Raw genomic sequence first — 25,551 nt, 5'->3', positions numbered from 1 at the left:
TTCCACCACTAGATGTTACCTAGGTTAGGTCTGCTACAAATAGTAGTCAATTTCAATTTATTTCTGGCATTTTATATTTTATATATACTTTTCTAACTGTAATTTCAATCATTCCACACATGTGTTCTTTTATTTATTTGATATAATGTTCATTTAGACACATTTTTTCTAACCACATGCAACAGAAAGCCTTTCCCTGAGTTTCCAAATCTCAGCAAGACTTCCTGGTGAAATAAAGGGCTGCGCAGCTATCACACCAATATATTAGAATGTTACAATTCACAATGTCTTAAACTTTTAACCAAACTTTGCTATTTACATTTCATTTCATTTATAGCATTGTGTATTAACTATTTTTTTTTTTTTTTACTGTCTTGAAAATGGCTTGAAAAAAACAACAAGTATTTCACAGTTTCCAGTGGTCCAAAGTTATTCCTCACTTATGTTTTGCATTTCAAGCATTGTAATTATTCACCGCAATGAGGTGAGTGCTTTTCACAACTTTTTGAGACCCTATGGCATGGCATGTAAAGCTAATAACAATTTGCATGCTAACTGTGCACTTAATGATTATCAGACAATAAAAGGCTTTGTACTTAAAGATAAATAGAGCCCAGCAAATTTATTTTGACGTCCAGAGCTGCTTAAACAATATATCTGTACTGGGGCAAAATAAGTTGTGCTTAAATACATGGGAAAAGTCCGTTTAAAAGCTGAGTTTTGTGGTGGAACTTTTAAGTGAGCACATAGACAGCAGCGGACTGTTTTTGTGGTATCTGTGTGGGCTGAGTCAGAGGCTGCTGATTTGGCAAAGCTCTTGATCTCGTGATGGCGGGTTTCCACTTGTTTTGTACTGTCAGGAGTTCAGCATTTTTAAATTTCTATCAGGACATCAGTGGCTTAGTTAGTAGTGCATTTATTTTATAACCAGAATGTCCAAAACTATAGTAAAACCAGGTCTTAATTACTTATTATTATCAGGATTAATGCAGAAAATGTATCCATCTGTATCCAGCACTGTGCAACTTCAATATTGAGTTGAACACTTAAATGTATAATAACGTAAGTCTAAGTAAGATATTGCGGTTTTGTTTTTTGTTGTTGTTTTTGTTTTTACTTGTTTGTGTCCTTCCTGTGAGTGGGCTTGCACCCCCATAAACCTGACTCCATGAGGAGAGCCTCTTCCTGCTTGTTTCTATGGAAATGTTCTATCTTCCAAGTATCTTCCGAAGTAGCTTTCAGTTTGAACTTCCTATTTCCGTGGAATCTTGCAACATGAATCGTGAATCAAGTTTGTTTTTTTTTTTTTAATAGCTGATGATGTAGGCTATATTGTGCACTTATTTGTTTGTGTTTTATTAAATAAATAAACTAAACTAATGGTAAAGTGTTATTAGGGATTATAAGCCTGGACGTTCATGTGGCATGTCTCTTAACAGGTGTTTATACAGGCTTTGTCCTTACAATGAATGAGAAAATGCGACCCCTGCAGCCTATTCTCTTCTTTGGTGACTTGGGCAGGTGAGAAAAACAAACAAGACAGGACACGTTCAAGGAAACGCGCTACAAAAGAATGAGGATTCTTGAAGAGAGCTGATTTATAGGAAATACACGTAGATATTACCCTTCATTTAATAGATCCAACTGTATATGGTATATAGAATAAGATAGACAAGAAGATAAAACTCCATGATATTCCACATTATAGACAGTAACTAAGCAATATATTGTATCTTCATATGCTTTAATGTTCAAAATGAAAGAATACAGTTTTGGTGGAATTGTGAATGTTTAATAAATACATGGTATAGCCAACACTGCCATCTACTGGACATAGCTAAAGAAGTTTAATTCTAACTGGACAAAAGTACAAAAAATACATTTAGTTGAATATTTTGGAGTATTTTTGTTAAAAAGAGGACTTTTTTTATTTTCGTTTTAAGCCACTGCCTCAAAAACAGGAAGTTGTGTTTGGTTTCATTCACACATGTTTAAGTAATCCTTTATTATTAGTCTGTCTACATCTCCAAAAATCAAAATGCTCTGTTCCATCAAGTTGTCAAGTTTACAGCTCCAGTTTATTTTTAGTTCAGTAGAGATTGGAAATTCCAGGGCTGAAATTATCCAAATGATTCTAGTGAAGGTGTATATTTAAAAGCACAGTGGAGCACTTCCTGTATTTCCACATCCACAAGACATCATAAGCTGGAGTGTTTTAAGTTTAGAAAAGAACTCCCCTAAATATGCAGAGTATGTGTGTTAAATGTGTTACTGAAACACAACACAAGGTATGTTTTTGATGAGAAAACAACATTAAAATGTAGATGAAAAAGCCAGATTTCATCTTGGCTGACATTCTTATCACTGTTCCTCACCAAAACCACATGCATTATATAACACATTCAAACTGCTGTAAGGAGAAGTAATTAAAAAACAACAATGCAAAAACAAAGACATAGGCTCCAAAAAGGTGTACTCATCCCACAGTTTGAAAACCGCTGCTCTAGTTACTTTGATATTACAGAGTTAAGATTTGCTTTTTTCTCACAAACCCCCTTATAATAGTTAAAATCACAATACTCGCTACTCCAGGACTTTATTGTGGTATACATTCGTGCTTCAAATCTGTTGAAAGCTGCACAATTCTTCTGATGTGCATACATGTTGGAGGATGTGGGATGATAATTTTGCCAATATCTGAAAAAGTACATTGTTAGTGTTAAATTGTTTATTAGAAATACCTGGTTATTGTAAGTGTTAAAACATACGAATTGATAACAGAGCTTCTATCGATCCATTGCCAGACATCATTTGATGTTCTGCTCAAACCAATCCAAAATTTATCTCCATGATTATTCAAAAACATCTATGAACAGATAAATGTAAGATGTAATATGATAGCCTATTGTATCGTAATGTTTTTCTTGATTATATTACACACTCACCATTTCTTCCTGACTTTTGATAACTACCAGGTCTGCACCCATATTTTGACATTGCCTTCTGCTGTTGCTCCAAGTGTTAACTGTTTGAGGCATAAAATAACATCTAAAGCCAAACCTCTTCCACCCATCGGGACAGGACACTGCATGACACAAAACAATAACAGTGAAATGTTGATACGTAAATGTCCAAAAGGAGATTTGTCCAGACAGTAGCAGTGAGCCGTGGTTATTAGTATAGTTATAGGTGAAGCAATAGCCTGTCATATTTCAGAAGTAATGGTGGCATCTGGGCCATACAATAGTCAGGGTACTACTACTATTTCAACATGTATGCTTAACTTTAGTATGCTTTACTGTAGTAGACTTTTAGACCTATTAATGTAAAATGATATACTAGTAAGTGAAATAACAGAATAAAATGACAATTTACACTTTCCCCACAAGGTGTCCCCCTTACAGCCCTGTTCACTTCCCCTCCAAGGAAGGGGACGTGTGTTAGTGGGGTGCTATAAAGTCCAGAAATTTAACCTGTACTTAAAAGTATATGATCAGATAAATGTGTTGTTTTCCTTCAGATAGTTCAAACCTCAGAGGACTCACCCATGTTGGCCTTGGCCCTGTGCAGCTCTTTCACCACAGAGAAATAACTGTTGTTCATCTGGTCCCTCTCCACTGTCAGGTTCAGGATCTGGGTCTGCAGAGCCTCTGTCTGTCGAGAGGAGTTCAACCATTGTCCCATCATCTGAACATACACTGTGTGGACTGAAAGAAGCAGGTACATTATTAATATGATTGTGCTGTATTATAACAAGTTAAAGGGCATAGTTATTGAATTTGTGGATTTAAGATTTTGTTGTTTGTACCCTCATATTTTTTGTTTTTGTATTTTATTTAGTTATGCTGTTTTTGTTTTGTTAAATTAATAAATGTTTAAATTACAGAATAATTTCCTCTTTAGATGAATCTTATTAAAATACATAGTCATTTGGTGTGGGAACCTGTGGCCTGTGTCTTGAAAGTGCCAGAAGTACCAGACTTTGTGCATCATTTTAAGTTTTATCTTTCCAACTACATTCATTTCAGTCAGATTCTACATTCAGATATCACTTTTAGTTTTCCCAAATATAGTTTAATGCTACTAGTTAAGTCTTGGAGCACTAATTCTTAACTTCCTATCATACTTACTTGAGTAATATGTAGAAGTATTCCAATTCAATTCAATATTTTATAATTATAACATTGTATACATGACATACTGTATATTGAACTGAAACTCACATCTGGCTCCAACTCCCACAGCAATGATGAATAAAGTGAAACTGAGGACACCCAGACAAACTGTGGCAACTTTGAATCTTGCAGTGTCTGAACTGACCACAGCTTCTGTAACCCCATTGTGGCTGTCTGTGAACACAACACAATGCAATGAACATGCACATTAAAAAGGAATCAGAGTTGGAATCTCAGTTACATTTTTTTGAGTAATTTTATTTATTTTTTTTTTCATAAAATGGTTATTCTCTAAGTGGTTTTCAGGCACGATACTTATACTCCTATCTGAGTTACATATATTTTACAGTGTAACAGGACTCTTACTTGAGCAAGTTTTTTTGGTTACTCTTTCTGCTTTGAGTAAATGGCAAAAGCTTAATGCTGACAATATAAAATGCCTTGAACATTTGTTTTTTGCAGTGCTCTTTCTGATATGATTTCATTTTTTCCACTTTTCCCAAATTACAAAATGTGTGTATTATGTTTTGTTGGTATATTACTTACTGATGCATCATGTCATATTTTTCACTTATTTCACTTGTTATTTTATTAGCATGCAAATTAAGGAATTACAATTTCTTACAAATTACATAAACATGATTTAATTTATTTTACATAATATTTACATTAAACCATAACCATTTCTTGGAGTGCTGACCTCCTGTTTATGACATCCTTCCAATAAATAACTAGAAAAGCACTCAGAGAGCGCAGACCTCCGCCAAGGACTACAGTCCCCCTCATATTAATTGTGTTTTCCATAAATATTTGTCTCGTATCTTTCAATTTGGAATATGAAAGAGGATCCGATTGTCCATCCCTGAGTCAAATTTCATGGGGTTTGGTCAATAATTAACCGAGATATTGAGAAACAAAATTTTTGGCCCCATTTACCACAATGTTAACTAAAATTTCAAAGTGATCCAGAATCCAGGATTTCTTCCGGATCACCCCCAAAATGAAATCAGTTCTTCCTTTTCACATTTCCAACAAATCCTGAAAATTTCATCAAAATCGGTCCATAACTTTTTGAGTTATGTTGCTAACAGACAAACAAACAAACAAACAGACAAACGCTGGCAAAAACATAACCTCCTTGGCGGAGGTAATAACAATGCATTGGATTTACATAACACTTTTCAAGACAATCAAACATTATACTAGTACAAGTAAGCAGTTATAGCCACAGCTGCCCTGAGGTAGACTGATGGAAGCAACCACCCTCTGACCATCACCAACAGTCACGTACACAACACGTTCGTACTAGGCCAGGTGCATGAAGTGTCTTGCCTTAGAACACAATGTCAGTATAGCCCCATACATATATATTCTACCAACATCATATTAAACAACAATTAAACAATTTGGTCACAATTGGTTTTGATGTGGTTGAAAATAAACTGTCCACAGTTTGCCTACCTGTGTCCACTGTTCCATGTGGTTGTTTTTTCCCAACGTCCAGCACCTCTAAATTCATATATATGTTCTCATCCATAGACATCCTGCCCCTTGTTTAATGTTGAATGCACTGACCTATACTGGCTTAAACGCAACTGAAACTTATATCGAAATAGTTATGTTCCTTAAAACCTGACCAAACATGTTACAACTGATGTAAACCTCAATGAGTTTTCTTTTATACTTCCACATTTTAGTGAAGGTTATGCTGATTACACCTGTTCATTTTTTCTCTCAAAAATGCTTAAGTAAAGAGGTTATAGAACTGTATTATTATGTAAAATTTTGAATCAATCCATCTAAATTAAGCCTTTGTTCAACTGTAGGGTGACCAGACGTTTCTATTTACCTGGGACAGTCCCAGTTTTGAGTTCTGTGTCCCCTGTCCCAGCAGATTTATACAAACCAGTGATTTGTCCCAGTTATATACAAGAAATGTCCCAGGTGTCCCTATTTTTGACTAATATGATACCTGCCAAAAGAAAAAAAGAAGCCTACATTGTCATTTGTTTAGGCAAAACATAGAAAAGCTGCTTAAAAATTACAGAAACACAAAATGAGAAAATGTGACTGACTCACATTAATGCCGAGTGCATAACAATTTTGTTTCACAATTTTATTATTACCAACCAACCCAAACCAGAGATGTCCTATTTTTTATTTTTTATTTATTTATTTATTTATTTTTTTGACAATCTAGTCACACTATTCAACTGTGTAACCTGTGGATCCACCACGTCCTCGTCTCTATGTGAATATGACGATGTTATTGCTTTGCCTGGAATGTTCCACAGTATGGCATTTAAATGATCATGTCTGCATTTGTTTATTGTCTTTAAACTTGCGATATTACTGTGAGTGAACAGTGTGAAAAACTTTCTTCAGTCATTTAGTTCTGCGCGTGCGCGATATGTAGTGTGTGCGTGCTCGTTCCCGTCAAGCACGTAGAAGGAAACGTAACAACTGCGTCATTTGCGCGGCGCCTTGCTCCCGATGCACTTCTCCCGAAATCCTAAAGATAGATGTTTCGATTTCAGGTGAGCACCAAACCCGTGTGGTATCAGATCTGAGCTGGTGTTATTTCTGTGTACATGAGGTTAAATGTCGTCCGGGAGCGTGGAGGTTTAACCCGCTGTTCTTTGTTTATGCGCGGCTCAAGTCCAATGCGGTGTTGGCCTGTGCAGCAGCAGTTTTTCCTGATGACATGAGCCACAGGGAGGACAAGTCTTCAGGGCGCGAACAGCCTGATCAAACAGGGGTCAATATCGCACTGCACATTATAAAAAAGACTGTGCTTCTTTGTATAAATGTTTTTAAAATCCACGATCCGTCCACGTCTTGCAATCGATATAACGCTGCGTCTCTTGCGTGATGTAACAGTGTTAGCATTGCGGCTAACGAGTGCCACTGATGCTACAAGACATCTTCAAATACAATAAAAATAAACCACGCAGCATGTTGTATTTTAGTACACATATACTCATTGGATCTAGTTAAGGAATTACCGACAGCTCATCACATTTTAAACCTGATTTATTTTTAGGGGATAGATTTTCATTGCTTCACATCTGGACATTGATTTCTGTACACTACACATGCACATTTTATATTACTCCTTTTCTTTAACGAACTGTTTTAAGAGAGAATTAACATACATTTTGTTAACTATTAGTTCTATGTTAATTTGGCTTAGAAAGATCAACCATATTATCTGCCATGTTATTGAACAGTATTTTGTCTAAATCTTGACAACAATAATATCACAGTCAAATCAACATCACAATTGACTAGTCACAAAAGTTGTTTATTAAGATATATAGATAATATAATGCCCTTTAGTAAGAATTAAATGCTTTGTCTCCATTGCTCTTGTGTTTTAAACCTGCTTATCTTGTAGTTTAGACCTACACAAGATTATATTTGAAATGCATGGGATTCTTGGCACATAGCATTTCTCTCTCATTTGCAGGATCTTGTCGGACATGTTTACAAAGTGTTCTGTTAACTGCCCTATTCTTGGTTCAACAAAACTAATAGCAAAATACAGTCACACAATCCTGGGTGCTGGTCCTTATTACTAATGTAAACAAATATAAACTTTGAGTATGTTTTAATGTTCAGTTCTTAGATTGATAGCAATCTCTGTCCATTATAAGTCTGTGAAAAGCTATGAAAAAGCCTTAGATAGAACTATGCATCAACAGCCCCAAAAACATCCATGCAGTATATGCGCTGACTGCCTTGATATTAGTTGTCAAAAAACAGTTGAATATTTGTTTACTATTTGTGTTTTGCATTAGAATGGTGTTCTTTGTATATTTCTCTCCCTGGTGTTTGCAATAGATCTTGGGATTGTGATCACATCATATGGAATTTTAAGTGAGCCTAATTTTAAACCAATAGAGATTTTAAGATGCTAAATACTACCCTTAGCATGCGTTAAAATTTTTTCTGACACTATAAAGTGATATATTTACCAGTAGTGACCCAGCAGTTTATCGGGTTGTTCCACTGTGCTTTTGCTTACTTTGTAACATTGTTTTGGCTAATACATCTCTGAGAGTATTTCACTGCTGTCACAAACATGAAACATTTCCATGGTAACCGCCATTTTTTGAAGTCCCATCCGAAGCTCCATCTTAACAACATGAATCTTTTTGCTTTTATTTCAGTCCCTGGATGATGACTGTACGTTGGAGGAGGAGGATGACGGGCTGATAGAGGAGGAAGATGAGATCGATCAGTTCAATGATGACACATTTGGGGCAGGAGCAATTGGTCAGTAAATACTTTTTATTGATTAAAGTATTATCTTTATGGCACTTATTGATTATACTTTTTTTTTTAGTTCTTGGTTAAATGTCTCTTCTAAAAACGTATATGTTCAAAATATGAGCATTAGCATTTTCCTGGTGTCTTTCTAACATTAGATACATACATAGTGCAAAATAGAAATGGAAAATAGGCATCAGTATTAGTTCCAAAGTTCCAAAAAAGTTAGTTCCCAAAAGCAATGCTACAAAGTGAGCAAGAATATGAAATGATGTAAATCAAAAAAGCAAGGCCAATATTGTGACCTGAAGTGCCCATTTTATCATTATATTAACTATGAATGAAGTTAAAATCCAGTCATGTCTCATGCTCGTGAACCCACGTCTTTTCATCTCATCTTGTCTAAAATTTGATACTGTGACATGCATAACAAATAATAATTTATTCTACTATTACTTCCATCGTCTTCAGAGGATGACGACTGGCAGGAGGAGCACAAACGTCTGGCGGAGCTGGATGAACGCGATGGACTGGGAGGGGTTGTGCCAGGATCTGGACCGGGATCTGGACCGGGACTCGGAGCTATGGGGGGAGCTGCAGACACCCCACCACTTGGCCCCCCTGCATCATCTCTGCCCTCACTAAACTTCACGTCTTCCTCTGGTTTTCCTCGTCCAGGTCAGTGAAGAATATAACTTAAAATATCTCTCTAGCTCCAAATGAAAATATGCCTTGCAACAAGATGGCCTGTAATATATTTCTGTCACTGAAGTAGATGATATGTGAAGTCTTTCTGAGATACAGTTTCAAATACGATGGATAAATGCTTTACCCACTATGTTACCTCCTCTCACTTGAGTTTTCTTTTCTTTTGTTTTGTTTGTGGTGCACTTCTTGACATTGGATCTAATCTAATGTTGTCTGAAATAATGCACAGAAATTTTGACATTCATAATATTTAACTTTTGAAATGTGACAACTACAACACCATTTTTTGTTTATGTTGTGGTTTATCTCTCCTGAGTTGGTATAATAATGTATCCTAAATCTTCAGATACAGAGGAGAGAGGAGGAGGGGGAGGTGACCTGGCAGAGTCCTTAGCCCGGTTCATACTTGATGCAGACCCTGCCATCGCTGGTGTGGGGGCAGCAGAGAGACCAAACCCCGCTCTGTCCGGTCTCCAGGGTTTGGACCGGTCCAGAGTCCTGCCTCAGCCAGCCCCCATCCCAAACCAACTCCCCCCTCACCCCCAGATGCCCTCCACTTCTGGTGAGACAGTACATTTACACCATACACTGCGCTTCACTTATGATGAAAATAATGAACTTGTTGATAAAATAATAATTTGCCTCAGATAAACAAAAATATTTCCTTCCTACTTTTATGTTATGTTTTTAAGTGGAATTCAAACAGCTGCAGCACAACATAATAATAAACACAGGGATGGATATATATATATATATATATATATATATATATATATATATATATATATATATATATAATACATATATGTAATATGTCTGTTGTAGGCCTGCCCCTTGGCCCTGCATCAATGCTCAGCTACCAGCAGCAACAGCAGCAGCACTTAATGCGCAGAGGAACTTCTCCTATGGGACAGGTTTGGTTTGATGTATTTTCGTTCTATATTGTACATCTCATCAAACTGACTGTAGTGTATGCAATTATGCACACGGTAATTGGAAATATCTTATTTTAGATGAACTCTCACAATATTTGGGAGAACAGTATGGGGTTTGGGCCCGTTAGCGTCACCCCAGGACTGCCCACGCACATGGAGGTAAGAAGCATTGGGCATGTGGCCACTGTTTTGATATAAAATATCAACAAACAGTAGTGTTTTTTCCCTGATTACAAAAATAAAATTTCAAAATTACTAGGGGTGTAACGGTACATGTATTCATGCCATTTCGGTACAGGGCGTTTTAGTTCGGTGCAGGGCTGTACATGAGTGAATTTGCGCAATTTGTGTGTGTTTACATTTCGTCACTACATGTGCAGCTACACGGAAGGCTCTGTTATTTAATATTCACAAGGGAACTCGTCCATGATTGGGGTGGCAGTGTTTTCCGCCGTGCTTTATAGTTAGGGAGGCCACCTTGACTCCATCCCTCTGAACCATGTGAATCCTTGCAAAACTACCGTCATTGTGCCTCAGTCCTCACTTTCGCTGGCATAGAAACTCCATCCGCACAGATCTGCACTTAATGTAGACAAGTGGACAAGTTGTTTTTTCTGGCCAAAAATATGAAGATCGTGTGAAACTTCTTCCTGGAACTGTTAGTGCTGCGCTTTACTTTTTGAAAAGTTTTGTTTATTGTTTACGAGGAATTTATTTTTTATAATATTTCATACAATTGTTGCTTATTTGAGAATATTTAATTTAATTTATTAGTATTACCAAGCAGCACTTTGCATTTAATTTATTTTCCTGTTTGTATAATGTTAAAACAAATTGTTGGTTTAATAAACGCGCAAATGATTTTTAGCATTTTGTTCCCATACTATACCACAAATGAACCGAACCGTGACCTCAAAACCGAAGTACATACCAAACCGTGATTTTTGTGTACCACCACTAAAAATTACAAATAATTACTTGGTGTACATGAACGTTAAGGTTTTGTTTGACCTGGTTCAGTAGTTTAATCCATGTTAATCTTTGGGAATGAAAATTGTACTTGCAAATCAATATCGTGAGTGGATGTTTGTTTTTATTGCTCCAGTGCAGTACAAAAATTAGGACTGGACAAAATGTATCACAATCAACTTGAAATTTGAATTGAGTTGAGTTTAAATTGTAGTTTGAGTTTGTGCAATTACTAAATTCGCTAAGGCTGCAATTATTTAGGGGGTAAAATATTCTCTGCAAAGAACATAATATCCTGTCTTCTTATTCAAATACTATCTTGTACTATACCCGCATATTCTGAAATGCATGGTATTTGTGTTTTCGTTTATCATCTCAGTCGTCGTCTCAAATGTTATTAATTCTAGAGTTATTTACATTGTGCACTGAACAGAAACCTCCTTTTTAAACTTTTATTGGGAATCTAATCGCAACCACAATAAATTTGTTTGATTTTATAAAAACATTTTATGTAAAAAATGTATGTAAAAAATGAGGTAGCTTTAACAAAAATGTATGATTTAAATTTTAGTTGTTTTTTTGTTGTTGTTTTTTTTCAGGACAGTCCACTTATGTCCATTATCAAAGAGGTGGGTTTGCCCAAAAGACCACCTCAGAACCGGAGCGATGAAAGCAGAGATCTGTCAGAGAGGGTGCCGCCCCCTCGCTCATCCTCGCCTGTGATTGGCTCTCCTCCTGTGAGAGCGGTTCCTATCGGGACTCCACCCAAGCAACCAATGAGCCACGCCCTCAACCATCAGGTGAAATAATTTTACTAATGTACTATACATGGAATTGTTGTAAATGCATGTAACATTTACCTAATAATGTTTACTCTTTAATGTTTTATGATAAGAATTGTAGCTTGTAAAATTGGACACCAACAGAAAGATTTAGGAGTGGTTGCATTTACCTTTCAACAGTAAGGTGCAACAGTATACAGAGACATTCTCCCAGTAACTATACCTTTTGTGGTTTCAATTCCTCCTAGGGTTTTTTGTATAATGTTGGGCTCTTGAGCAAAATACTGATAATATAACAAAAAAAACAATCAGCTTTTTAAATGATGATGATGAAGGCCATTTAAAATGTTTTAATTTCATAAACCTGACTTATCTGTGTCCCAAAATACTGTTGCAAAAATAATTGTAATATTTTGGGTTTAAATTCTTGGCTACATTAATTTAGAGAAACACTTGTCTTTTCTTTCCTCTCAAGTCTGTGATTCTAACTGTAGTTACTTTAGTCCCTCCTGACTCTCTCTCTGCTGTGTTTGTTTGTATTTTTATGCGTATTGCATTTAGATCCACCACCCCACTGCAGTACACGTCCGCGCCCCGGTGCCTCACAGATACCCCCCTCCTCATTTCCCTGAGCGCCTATCTCCAAACACCCTCCTCAACATAGCAGTGAGTCCACATCCTCTTCCCTTAGAGTTTAAACATTTTTGACTATCAGAAAGTACTCATGAGTTTCAACTTCCTGTTATATTTCTGCATCCATCTGGTCCTTGGGAACTTGGGTTTTTGAGATGAGATTTTGTGGTTCCATCTGGTTTGGGTTTAACTCAGAAAGTTGGGAATTTTATCTCTTAAGTAGTCAAATTGTGGAGTCTGCTCATTTTTTGTCATCGGCCATCTCAAAAGTTAAACATTAATGTTAACTTTACCTAACACTTTTACCAGTTAATGTTCTGTAATTATTTCAACAGTAGTATCAGGTCTTTCTTGTGCAGATTTGTTGCTCTTGGGATATGGGATAGTAAAACTCTAAATGTAATAACATCCAGAGAGCTCAAATATTTAAGATAAATTGACAAATCAACTGAATTTCATCCATCCGCAAGTGTTTGTGTGCATTTTCTTTTAACCCAGAAAAAACATATTTCCAAGCACCCAAACATGAACAGAGCACACAACAGTACTTTTTGTGGTGCATGAATTATGACTTTAAGGTGCATTTAGTAACTTTTCAGGAGGAGGGTACACCACCTGCTTTTTTCAAAGTGGCAGACACTACCAGCTAAGTTACCAGTTTCTACTTACACCTGTCAAAAATATGGCATAAAGAAGAATAGATTTTAAACATTATTTATTTATTTTATATTCATAAAACACTAGATTATCAAGAAATGACAAATCTTCACATTTTAAATTTGATTTCATGTTGATGTTGATCATTGTTTTGTTTTGCGCAGAACTCCCCTCTGTGCCGCGGTCCATTTCCTCCTGGAGTTTTGTCTCAGATCCAGAGAGCTCAAATGCTCAACTCTCAGGTTAGTTCAGTTCGTTACTTCAGTAACTAATTATATTTAAAATTATGGCCTATTGCTTCTCCACTGTTCTATACATCTTCATTTTCACTGGTATTTTCTTGAAAAGTATTATGAGTTGAATAGCTTGTAGAAGTAGGACTGGTTGATATAGCAAAAACCAGTGATATTCCATAAACAATAGAAACTTTTTACCTGTGCCTTTAACACAGAAAGTAGTACAATTTCTTCATCAAGTCCGTTTAATAAAGAGGATGTAAGCCTCTTTATTAGAAAGACCAAGTATGTATACTTGGTCTTTTTTAGTCTTAAATAGTTTATTTGCATTTATTGTCAGATTTTGTATAATTATAATGCTAACTTTTATATGATTGTTTTCTCTTTTTCTGATGTGGTGATTGGTGCAGCTTAGGATTGGAATGTAGTCTCTAATGATTTTTGACCTTCTTCTCTGTCCTGTGTGCAGGTGGCAGGCTTCCCTCGCGGAGGCCCCCCTCCCATGATGCCCGGAGGTGGGTTCAGGCCGTTCTTCGGTGGTCCTCCTCCTCATGGGCATAGGATGGGACCACCCCCTCCTCATGGACCCCCCAACCACCCGCCACCCATTCGCCACAACACCACCCACCTTCACCCACAGCATCGCAGAATGCTCACCCAGCGCATGCAGAGCCGAGGAGGGTAAGGACTGGACAATACGCTCAACTTTTCTGGCATAATGTGAAATTACTTGAGTTTAAAGGCTCAGTCTCACCAAAGATTTAGTGAGATTTAAGTGTGACATATAGCTAAAGAAAATATTGTTAAATTATAATACTGAAACCAGTTTATGCCATCGACGCAATAACACTCAAGTGGGATTATCCCCCAAAACATTCTAAATGTACAATTTTGTTAAAAATGAGGTATGAAAAAAGAGAACAAAAGTCTTGTCAGTTTTTATATATAATCATAGTCATAGAAGTTGTTTATTCAACCCTTTATTACTCAAATCCTATCCTAGTACAAAGAAATGACCAAAAGTTCACCACTACACACTTATGCACGATAAATATTGCCCCCTAAAAACTATTGTTCTATCCATCATCATATCTGAGTGACCTTGTCTCTCTCCTGTCTCCTTTCCCCGTCTAAAAGCTCTATTCTCACTGCAACAACACAATACCTTTCTACATCAGTAGGCAACACATTAGTTGCTAAACTTTGTGGAGAGGACGTTTCTTAACAAACTAGTTAAAAAACACATTTGACCAGTGTAGTTTAGAAAAATCAACTCCCAACTGCAAACGAATTCTACGAAGTTACCTGAACCAAGTAAATGACCATAATTGTTTGTTAAATGTCCTTATTGTAGGGGCCGGCCTGGACTGGATCGGCGCAGCAGAGACCCCTACAGTAACCTGATGACCCAGAAGGAGAAAGAGTGGGTCACCAAGATCCAAATGATGCAGCTCCAGAGCACTGACCCCTATTTGGATGACTACTACTACCAGGTAAGGGAGTATAGGAGTACTGGCTATGTTCAAGTCAATTCAAAGCACTGCACCTGATTTTTACTGCCTTAGATATAGAACTAGTTTATTCCAAAACTAATGACAAGCATGCATCTTATAGTTTGCAAAGGATAAAACTCCTTTGACCCTAAGAGTAGCTTATTATATATCTTTACTGATGTACAGAATTATTGAAGGGTAGAGTGTGAACAAGATCGAAGTTACCATCTATCTCTTCATCTCTCTATCTCTCTATCTGTCCATCATTAATGAAGTGGAGCAATAGAATATTTAAATAATTTGTTGATTAAAACTGGGACTTCAACCTTTTGAGTTAGTAAATTTAAACTTGTTATTTATTATGTTATGTATACAGAACTATTATGAAAAGATGGAGAAGCGTCAGGAAAAGGAACGAGACAGCAGTAAAAAGGAGCATACCACCAAACTCATTACTCCACAGGTGGCCAAAGTGGAGCACACCTACAGGCCAGGTGAGAAACTGTTCACTCACAACACAGTTTTCACAGATACGCGTCCACCTGCGTATGGTGGTGCTCGACCCCACGACACAAATGGGGTTTGTTGAAGCAGGACGACGCGCCATTTCTGAAAACACATGCACTTGTGTGGTGAATACAGACATGTCTCTGCTCTGTGACCAACAAAAGGAGCTGTAAACCTTGAGGAGATTCACAAGAGCTACAGGAGATGCACAGAAACCCTCAGTGTTCAACTCGGCAAAACACCATATCTTCTCCCCCTTCTCTCCGTGTGGAGAAACACTCGCTTTTCACTAAACTCACTACAACCTCCTCAAACTAGCGCCTTTGCTCTCCTCTCACAGCCTCATGCTGTGTCTTTTATTTTATAAATAATCTACAGGTAAAATGCTGTCAATACCATTTTAACTTTGTCTGAAAGAACGCTTAAAGAAACACTTTGATCAAAACTTTCAGCACGCGCACACACCAGTGTGAATAACCCCATTTTAATGTGCACTGTAGAGTGCTTACAGATGTTAAAACATAAATGTCAAATCTAATCAATTAAATTCTTCCTTTGATACTACTTTTGCATACAACCCACACTTTATTTACTCTCTACCAAAACATACCCTGGCCTGTAGTCTATTTACATGTCTGTCTTGTGTCCACAGTCCAGTTTGCAGGATCTCTGGGTAAACTGACAGTGTCCAGTGTCAACAACCCTCGAAAGATGATCGATGCAGTGGTGACGAGTCGCTCCGATGACGAGGTTTGTGTGGATGAAGGATGTTAGTAAAAAAATTTTTTGGCGAAACAAGGACGGCTATAACAAATCATAAGCTTGAATTGTTTGGCATACTGGCTTACTGTGTGGTTTTGTTCAGTGAAAGAGGCTACTCGTCAGTCATTATGCAAACTATACAATTCAGGTAGTGGCACTAAAGAACAGCGAGTGTTGCATTACTGGTACTTAAAAAAAATAATAAAATGTATAAATCGGACCCAACCCTAATCGGAGGTGGCACCCCTATTAATTCCTTTATTACTTTAGTGCAGATTATATTGTCTACCATTAAACGGAAATTTTAAACTACAACAAAAAATACAAACTTTTCCAGTTTCTGTTGATGTTTATGAAATACTTTTTTTATTTGCAGGAAAAGCGTGAGAAACAAGTTTGGAATAAGAGACGCCAGATCCTCTATACAGTGGAGAAGGTAAATGAGAGGATCAAACTGAAACATTAAAACTGAACTTATGATTCCATTATTACGCTGATAAAATGTTTGTGTTGCAGATGTACAGTTTGTTGCTGGAGGTGCAGGACTTTGAGAAACGTTTTGTCCTGACCCCAGAGGAAGAGAGAGAGGCTCTGCTCGAACAACACAAAACTAACACGGTTCAACTCTGCAACTCTTTGCGTGAGAAAGAGTGGGAGGACAAGTAAGGGACCAAGGCTTTAAGTTCAGAAATCTAAACCTAAGCATGCACAATTTCCAGATTATAATAACTGTGTAACTATAACGATAATACCTTTACTTTTACTTTTTAAATGTATAATATATGTATTTTTCAAATATAGGGTCATTGTTGGGCATGGCACTATATTGTCCACTCTATTTATACAACACATTTCTAAGATTAAGAATTCTTGATTTTTTTCTTTCTTTGATTTATTGATTAGTCTTTTGATAGCAAAATGCCTGTAAAGTTTAAAGGTGAGATTTTTATCCAATTTGCACCCAGATAAAGTTAATTAAAGTGATCAAGTACACTACAGATAAATGTTTAAAGACACTGTACTTGATTTTTACTGGTTTTCAGTGTAACTTTTCACACCAAGTCAGATCTGTGACACAGGCAACAGGCAAGTCTACTCCACACAGTAAGAATGTTTTTTCTGGTCCATCAATTAATCTTTTAATCGCGCCTGTAATTAGAAGTTCTGCAATTTTCCAGGCAAAGCAAAAGCATTTACATGTAGACAAGCAGGTGGCGGACCCTTGAGCAGAAAAGTTATAGTGGACCATCAAAAACTAGTAAACTTGTAGAGGCGACCTTCCACCAAAAACACTACATTTGTGCTGAGTTTTAACTTGACATGTTTCTTCCCCGCCTGCAGGGTGAGTGACGAGCAGCTGGTGATGATCATGTCCGTGAGGAAGGGGAAGCGGTTGATCTCCAGGCTCTTCCCCTTCCTGCCCTCTGCCCAGGCAACAGCCGTTCTCATGGCAATTGCCCGAAACCTGCCCGCACTCGCCAAGAAGGACAAACAGGACCAGGTGAGGAAACACAGCTGGAATGATTCCTTCTCAAATTGGCCATTAGGCACATATAGGAAAAAACGATAACTCTTAATTGGAAATATGTATATAAATATAAATATAAAAGAGTATTTGGGATGGGACATTTTGTACAAGAAAAGACTGAATTTATTTTTATTTTTTTTAACTATTTTGTTCAAATGTCCATGTTTTTTTGGGTTGTTTTTTTTTGTGTGGCATGTTTAAGCCCTACATTTACTACCTGATTTTTTTGGAATACAGCCAAGTAAGTATAGAGCAGTGGGAGAAGATAGGGGGTAGGTGAAAACATAATTTTTTGGAGCACAATGCAGGATTGCTCAACCATGCATGAATCAATCAAAATACAAACCTAGTTAAGCCAATGAGGTAACATTGTTTTAACGTGCTAAAGAGCTCATAAAAGTCTGTTTGCCATAATCGATCACCTTAAATTTTTTTTCTCCCTTAGGTGCTGTGTTGGTTAGTGGAGCCCGTCTCTACTGTGGTCCAGTCCATGTCCAGCTCTGCTCTCACTGACCTCCTCCAGGAGTTGCAAAGCACCGAGGGGCAGCTAGCATCAGTGCTACACAACAAGGTACTCAACAGTCACTATGCAATGAGTAGATTACTTAAGGCAGGATTGATTTTAATACCATAAACAACTCAACCCTTTGTCATTAATGCAAAAAAGGCACATTTTCTGCCCTAAACGGCAGTCTTTTACTGACAGAGAATTGGCCGTAGATAGATAAAAAACAAAACATATAACTGACAATTACACATGACTTAACCTCGATCCCGATTAGTCGCCCAACCGTAGGATGGCACAGACGACTGACAAGCAATTTTTAAACAGTAATAATAGTAACCCAGAGTTTAACAGAAATTGATTGGGGAAAAAACAAAAAATGGAAAAAGCCCAAAAGCATTTATATGTAACATTTTTAAAAATCTTATTACTTGATTATTGAAATTGTTCATGTGAATGTCACACATTTTAAGATTATTTGAAATTGGTAGTATTATAAATGTATATAATATTTAAAAAAATGTTCCCCCTTTGTCTGTCTGTAGTTTGGAGTGACGCTGCTGTATCTGATCCTGAGTGAAGGGGAGCGGATGCAGAGCTCTGAGCCAAACTGTCAGCTCATGGACGACAATCGATGGTAAACAGTGATTTCACCTGGTCTGGCCTAAAAGAGTTCAGTTAAGGTTGTTAGGACAGTCACAATTGAATCAAAGTTACAATTTTAATACTTTAAATCCAAGAACTAGTCAGCTGGACTATGTTTTGGATGTTAAAGTTTGTTACAAATTTTCTAACTATAAAGGTGCACAATGTAACTTTTCTGGTGCGTACTCCGCCACCTGCTTGTCTTCATATAGATGTGAACCCTTCACTGCATGGAACGACATGGTAACTAGATGTCACCACATTGCAGTGGCGCAGGGTCCAGCATGCTGATCTTACAGAGCAGAGGTACTGGGTATGAGCCTGAGTATCCAGCTAGCGTCAGGGCCCATGCAGTGTACATAATTTCCCTGTGCCAATGTAGTGTTCTCTACGAGATTATAAGCACAATATATAGATAAAAATAGACTGCGCCCAGGGTTAAAAGAAAAATTTAAGTAAAATATTCCATTGTTTTAATATTCTATTCATATTATTTTACCAAATGCATATAATACACGCACACAAATGTGAAACAAACTAGTTTTATCTGCAATCACATCACAGAGAATGTCCTTTGAACCTCTGTGCAATACTAAAACATTTCCTCTAGATGTCACTGTGGAAGTGTGTTTCGAAGCCTCGACACATTCAAATGCTTTGATGTATCAAGAAGCCTTAGTTTCCCCATCACTACAAATTGAATACTATGTGAAATTTTAAGCACTGCAAAAACAATCTTGGAGGCAAACAGGCGTGTTTACGAAACCAGAAAAGTTGTATAGTGCATTTTTAGCAATTTTCATCTTTCAGCAATTTCAACTTTCTTCCAAGTGAATTCATTTCTGATGATGTACTTGGAGTAAAACAAGATAGTAGTGGTTTTGTGATTATGTGATCATTTCTGTTGCAGATACTGAACATTTTAACATTGTGTCTTTTTGTCCCAGGACTGAGCTGGTGTTCTCTGTGACGCGGGAGCTGCTGTCTGTCCCGTCCGCGTCTCTGTCTCCTCCGTTATTCACACCTCCAAACCTCCTCTCACTCTTCTCCCGCTACGTTGACCGGCAAAGATTGGAATTGTTACAAGACAAACTACAGTGAGTGTGTTTGGGTTTTTATTTTAATGGCAGATTAATGGTTGAATGCATACAGTAATATCTACTTTGAGTCAAAACGTTGGGACACACTTTTTCAGTTAATGGTATTGGACTTTTTAGACAGGAGAGTCTCACTGAATGCATCAAAACTATGGATAAACACCTATGAAATGTAGTAAAATGACTCCAAACGTGTACACTGCTAGTCAAAAGTTTGGACTCCCCCTCTCATTCAATGTTTTTTCTACATGTTTAAAACTTTTTACATTTGATATAGATACAGAAGACATAATGAAATATGAAGTAAGATGTATGGAATTATGTAGTAAAAAAAAAAAAGTTACTAACTAACTAAAAAAAACTATAAATCTTCAAATTACCCACCCTTTGCTTTGTCGCATTATGTAACTTTTTTCTTTACTAAATAATTCTATATATTGCTTTATATATTTGATGTCTTCCGTATGTATCTAAAATGTAGAGGTAAGAAAAAAGGGGAAAAAATTAATGAGATGTGTGCGGTGTGTCCAAACTTTTGACTGGTTGTGTATGTGGACTTTAAAAGCTGGTGTTTGACTACTAACTAGCAAGCTTCATCGGGGCTTGTGTACTTGGTAGCAAAAGTTTTATTCTTTGATATATTTTACTCCTAGATGTCTCAATTTCTATCAACAATTAGATTTTTAGATTTTACATGCTTTAAAATAACCACTCTTTGCTTTGAATAAAGCTTTGAACTTAGCTTAGCTTTTCTGTTCAAAAAGAATAGATAATAATAGCTTAAAATAATAATAGCACTCTAAAGTTTCAATTTTGTACATGCACTAACCATCTTATGTCACATTTTTTGTATTCACAGGATCTCAGCTTTGTCCAGGTAGAAGTTACTACAGTGGTGGACACAGCCCTCATTGCAGATGTTTTCTTTGGTGTGAATGGTGACTGGATCTGTCATTTTTAAACAGCAGAATCTAACGAATAATGTATTTTGTTTAGTCTCTGGTTTGAATGTGTGTGTGAGACGATCATGAGCGAAGGACTGTGTGTATGACAAATGACAATGAAATCTGCATTTTTAAATATCTTGTTTACGATTATGCCCGTGATGAACCTTAAAATTAAAAAAGTATTTCTATTATATAAAATGTACTGTTTCATTATTTTGAATGTGTACATAAGTTGTTTCAATTTCACAGTTGGCACCAATAAAGCTTTTTAAAAAAAACACAGGCAATGGCAACAGTTTCAAGCTGATTTTATTCATGCATGTTTTTCTCACTGCGTGCATAAAAACACATACAACTGCTTAAAGATGCGCTATGTAACTTTTCTGATGGGGAGTCTGACACCTATTTTTATTCTTTTATGTTGAAAAACATTACATTCATACTTCTCCACAGATCTGACCTGTAACTCGGCCTGGTGGCATCGGCATTGCCCTGTGTCCCCATGGAGATAGTAGATGGTAATGCCATACTGTAGAACATTCAATTCAACATTTCCATGGAGACAAGCAGGTGGCAAATCCGTGTATCATTCGTTCATTCGTTTTTCAATATAAAACCAAAAATAAGAAAACGAAAAAACAACAGTTTTCTTCGTTATTTGTCTCCAAAACCAAAATGAAAAAACGGATAACGATTCGTTTTTTCAGTTTTTCGATTTTGTGTTTAAATGAAGAATGGAAAAAACGGATAACGGCCGTTTCCCGTTTACGTGACTTCCGTGACTGCGATGCCGAACTTTTGCACCGCATACGGACTGAACCGGGACTGATCCAGGTCCGAGACCAGACCGAGACCAGAGCGGGACTGAGACCGGGACCAGACCGGGACCAGAGCGGGACTGAGACCGGGACCAGACCGGGACCAGGGCGGACTCCGAGCTTTGACTCCGAGCCTCCACGGGGTCCGAGCCTCAGCTTGGAGCTCCGGCCCTGCCGTGGGCTCTGAGCCTCCGGTCTGGTCCCGGTCTTGTCTCGATCTCGGTCTCAGGCCCGCTCTGGTCCCGGTCTGGTCCCAGTCTCACCGCATACGGACTGAATCAGGACGGATCCAGGTCCGAGACCAGACCGAGCTGCTCTGGTCCTCCGCGATCAAGAACCGCGGCTGATTCCGAGGTGGTGCAAAGCCTCCGACTGACGCTTTCACCCCAACGAAAACGAACCGAACTAAGAGCTTTTGGTTCAGATGGACCAGGTCCGGGACCAGAGCGCTACTGAGACTCAGTCCCGGTCTCGGTCCCGCTCTGGTCCCGGTGTCAGTCCCGCTCTGGTCCCGGTCTGGTCCCGGTCTCAGTCCCGCTCTGGTCTCGGTCTGGTCTCGGACCTGGACAGTCCCGGTTCAGTCCGTACGAGGTGCAAAAGTTCGGCATCGCAGTCACGGAAGTCACGTAAACGGGAAACGGCCGTTATCCGTTTTTTCCATTCTTCATTTAAACACAAAATCGAAAACTGAAAAAACGAATCGTTATCCGTTTTTTCATTTTGGTTTTGGAGACAAATAACGAAGAAAACTGTTGTTTTTTCGTTTTCTTATTTTTGGTTTTATATTGAAAAACGAATGAACGAATGATACACGGATTAAATCACACCAGAAAATTTGCACAGTGCACCTTTAAATATAGATTAAACCTATTTAATTTTGTATGTATATGGCTGTGTTTCATTTTACTATATCCTGTCATGTGAAGGGAAAAGTTACAATTGTTTTTAAAAGTATACATGTTTGGTGTAGGACATATGTAATGCATATAGAATCAACTAAAATATAAACTGAAAAATTATTAATCAATGCCAAATATTTAGATGTTTTATGTGTCATTACATTAGAATTGTACATTGGGATAGTGACAAGTAAAAGTGTTACTTAAAAGGGATTTGGGGTGAGTAAAGCAGAAGACTGAATTACTCTTGCATGTTGCTATAATGGCCAACTCCATGTTTAGGAGCACTGTGGTCTCTCCACTTCACTAATGAGTCTGAACAAAAAGTGCTGTGAAAAATAAAATGGATTACACATAATAAATTATATTTATATATTAAGTTCTCTCCCAGGCCAGTCTCAGCTGGGAACGCCTCCGGGTCCCCCCGGAGGAGCTGGAGGACGTGTCTGGGGTGAAGGAATTCTGGGAGTCCCTGCTTAGACTGCTGCCCCCGTGACCCAGCCCCAGAAAAGCAGAAGAAAATTGATGGATATTAAGTTAAGAAATAAGTATTAAATTATGTTAGATGATTTGGACACGTATAGAGTAGGGAGAGAGAATACATGGTACAGAGGAGGGACAAAGAAAAGGTTCACATGAAGTTGGTGTGAGAAAAGGGATGCAAACTGACAGAGGAAAGTGAAAACATTGCATCATGTCTGTTTTTTGTTTTGTTCTGGGTTTTTTTTTCTCCTTGATTTTTCCTTTATTTTATTGAAAAATTAAATGAAATTTAAAAAGCTTTCAGCATTGATTTCATGAACATAGACATACAATGCCATTTAAAACAAAAATAGTGAAATTTCTTCCCCCAATAATGTAACACCAAAACACATGTATTTACTGATACAGGATTGAATGAGAACCTCTCATCTAAAAAATTCAACCATATCATTGATGATTAATTTGATAGATTGCCCAGACCTATGTACTTCAAATTTACATCTGGGGGTCACAGACCACTTGAATGGCGGTAGAGGAATACCAGGGAAGTACAACTCCACACTGAAGCAGAGCTGCCTCTGCCCCATTACAGTCGGAGAAGAAATTCCACATCATAATCACTTTTGGGAGTTTGATTTTTGATGTAGAAACTGCATTACCACAGCCCAGCTGTCTGCACACGATTGAGGCATGTCTCATGTCCCACTTATTATTCTCTGCAGCGATCATCCTTTGGGACCCCCATTCCTTCACAAAAAGGGTCCCTGAGCACACAGTGTGGCCAGTGTCTCGCACTAATCCATTGTCCAGCATAACATCCTCTGCATCTAACAATAACAAAACAAAAGCTTACAACATGTTTTAATATATTAAAAGAAAGAAGCCTCTGCTCTGGTTTAAACAGTACTACAATCACAGCTGACTCTCAGGAGCCAGTGCCAGTTAAAGTGAGGGAGTGGTAAATCTAAAGAGTACATGCTACTTGCTTGTCTCCATTGAGATAACATTGCCTTTACTACAGTTTTCCACAGTATGGCATAAAATTAAGTTAAATGCTGTATTGTTGGACATTCCAAATGAAGTAATAGCATTCCAGTGGATGCAGGTGGCATATACTTTTAAAAGTTACATAGTGCAGCTTTAATCTGCATAGAGGACACTTACACATTTTTGTCATTCTCCATATGGACATAAGTCTCATAAGAAAGCTCAGAGCATCCAGAGTTTCCTCACTGAGCTGCAGAGGCTGCACTGAGCAATGACTGGCAGCAAGTGTTGGGGTTTAAATACTGACAATTCAGAGAGGAAATGTCCTCTAGAATTAAACCAACTTGGGCATTAGAATTATCTTATTGGATGAATGTTATTATATCAAAAATAAATAAATAAATAAAGATATAGCCCCTTCAATTGGGTTTATGATGGGTTGGGGTTATTATGGGTCTGTTTCAGGGCTTATGAGATGCTTATGAGGCACTTATCAAAAAAAAAAAAAAAATCATAATATTTCTCTAATAAGAAATTTCACAACTAAAAACAGCTATTTTGTAGATGAATAGTAAATTTGTACCTTCCACTGCCACAGACAGCTTCCGGCTTTGTGAGGAGAAGTGGCGTCCAGCCACAGTGTTGTGATAGATGCACTGGTACACCCCAGAGTGGGATTTTTCTGTCGAAACAAACCTGAAGATGGCCGTGTGATTGACAGCAGTTTGGTTCTGAGTGTGAGTGGTTTTGCCTCCAATGAAGACCAGACTAAAATGGCCTCCAGGCAACTGTGGAGGCACTGAACAGTTAATGTAGAAGGTGTAGGGGCTGAAGATGATCACAGGGTCTTCTCCTGTGCAGTTTCTCTCAGATTCAACCTTGATGACAGCTGGAAGAAGTATGTCTGTGAAGAAGCACATGGCACTGTTTAAGATTGGATATTTAAACAACTATTTATGCTAAAATTCACTCAGTCAAATGTAACTGTTCTGTTACATAAGGTTTTCAAAAACAAACCACAAGCTGTACTCAGTGCTGTAAATCACAAGAGTTAATTCACATACACAAATTCAGACACACAGTTGGATCTCCATGTGCAGACAAACACCAGCGGCTCTGGGCTCACCTGAGCACAGCACGTGGATAGTGGAGGTGGACATGCCTTCCCTGACAAAGCCACAGCCCAGCAGAGCCCTCTCAGAGCCCTCACAGTTGGAGTAGAAATTCCACACAGGCTGCAGCTCCTTCACACTGCTCTGTGTGTGTGTGTGCACCACAGAACCACAGTCCAGCTGTCTGCACACCACTGCAGCCTCCTTCAGAGTCCACAGCTGCTGCTTCACAGGCCTCCACATTCGCTGGTGTTCTACCTCAAGAGTACCCAGGCACCTGCTCTTTGTTCCCACTAAACGCACATATGACGACTCTAAAAAGGAACTCATATAATCATTCACATATAATCATAACACCACAAGGTGGCAGATGGCCAATGTTCAAACACTTTTTTACCTTT

The 25,551-nt window shown here is 37.8% G+C and overlaps 2 protein-coding genes across 3 annotated transcripts; one reads left to right on the top strand and one right to left on the bottom strand.

Moving 5' to 3' along the window:
• Positions 1–1,780: 1,780 nt before the first annotated feature.
• Positions 1,781–5,751, bottom strand: LOC129410338 (C-type lectin domain family 4 member A-like). Its single transcript, XM_055158258.1, has 6 exons — positions 5,637–5,751; positions 4,224–4,349; positions 3,546–3,707; positions 2,946–3,085; positions 2,769–2,866; positions 1,781–2,697 (listed from the first exon to the last, which is right to left on the bottom strand). Exons 1-6 carry the CDS (start codon positions 5,716–5,718, stop codon positions 2,508–2,510), a joined length of 798 nt encoding a protein of 265 aa, XP_055014233.1. The 5' UTR covers positions 5,719–5,751; the 3' UTR covers positions 1,781–2,507.
• patl1 (PAT1 homolog 1, processing body mRNA decay factor) lies at positions 3,687–21,138 on the top strand. Of its 2 annotated transcripts, none has more exons than XM_055158241.1 (20): positions 3,687–3,720; positions 8,348–8,453; positions 8,919–9,125; positions 9,502–9,717; positions 9,981–10,069; positions 10,169–10,249; positions 11,659–11,859; positions 12,403–12,507; positions 13,296–13,373; positions 13,837–14,048; positions 14,722–14,860; positions 15,237–15,354; positions 16,020–16,117; positions 16,506–16,565; positions 16,646–16,791; positions 17,471–17,630; positions 18,103–18,228; positions 18,708–18,799; positions 19,755–19,904; positions 20,764–21,138. In XM_055158241.1, exons 3-20 carry the CDS (start codon positions 9,032–9,034, stop codon positions 20,783–20,785), a joined length of 2,187 nt encoding a protein of 728 aa, XP_055014216.1. In that variant the 5' UTR covers positions 3,687–3,720; positions 8,348–8,453; positions 8,919–9,031; the 3' UTR covers positions 20,786–21,138. The 2 variants fall into 2 exon arrangements, with proteins under 2 accessions (XP_055014216.1, XP_055014214.1); XM_055158239.1 differs by lacking the exon at positions 3,687–3,720 and adding an exon at positions 6,585–6,712.
• Positions 21,139–25,551: the final 4,413 nt, after the last annotated feature.

Source organism: Boleophthalmus pectinirostris, unplaced genomic scaffold, assembly GCF_026225935.1.
Source record: "Boleophthalmus pectinirostris isolate CB_2022bp ecotype Guang Dong unplaced genomic scaffold, ASM2622593v1 HiC_scaffold_22, whole genome shotgun sequence".
Lineage (NCBI taxonomy): Eukaryota > Metazoa > Chordata > Actinopteri > Gobiiformes > Gobiidae > Boleophthalmus > Boleophthalmus pectinirostris.
This window is presented reverse-complemented; position numbering and strand designations above follow the sequence as displayed.

Coding starts and splice junctions, on each gene's coding strand:
- patl1 (XM_055158239.1), top strand. Junction 8,454..8,918: donor ATTTGGGGCAGGAGCAATTG/GTCAGTAAATAC, acceptor CATCGTCTTCAG/AGGATGACGACTGGCAGGAG. Junction 15,355..16,019: donor GGAGCACACCTACAGGCCAG/GTGAGAAACTGT, acceptor TTGTGTCCACAG/TCCAGTTTGCAGGATCTCTG.
- LOC129410338 (XM_055158258.1), bottom strand. CDS start 5,718: ATGTCTATGGATGAGAACATATATATGAATTTAGAGGTGCTGGACGTT. Junction 3,708..4,223: donor TGTGGGAGTTGGAGCCAGAT/GTGAGTTTCAGT, acceptor TGCTTCTTTCAG/TCCACACAGTGTATGTTCAG. Junction 2,698..2,768: donor AGAAGCTCTGTTATCAATTC/GTATGTTTTAAC, acceptor GTACTTTTTCAG/ATATTGGCAAAATTATCATC.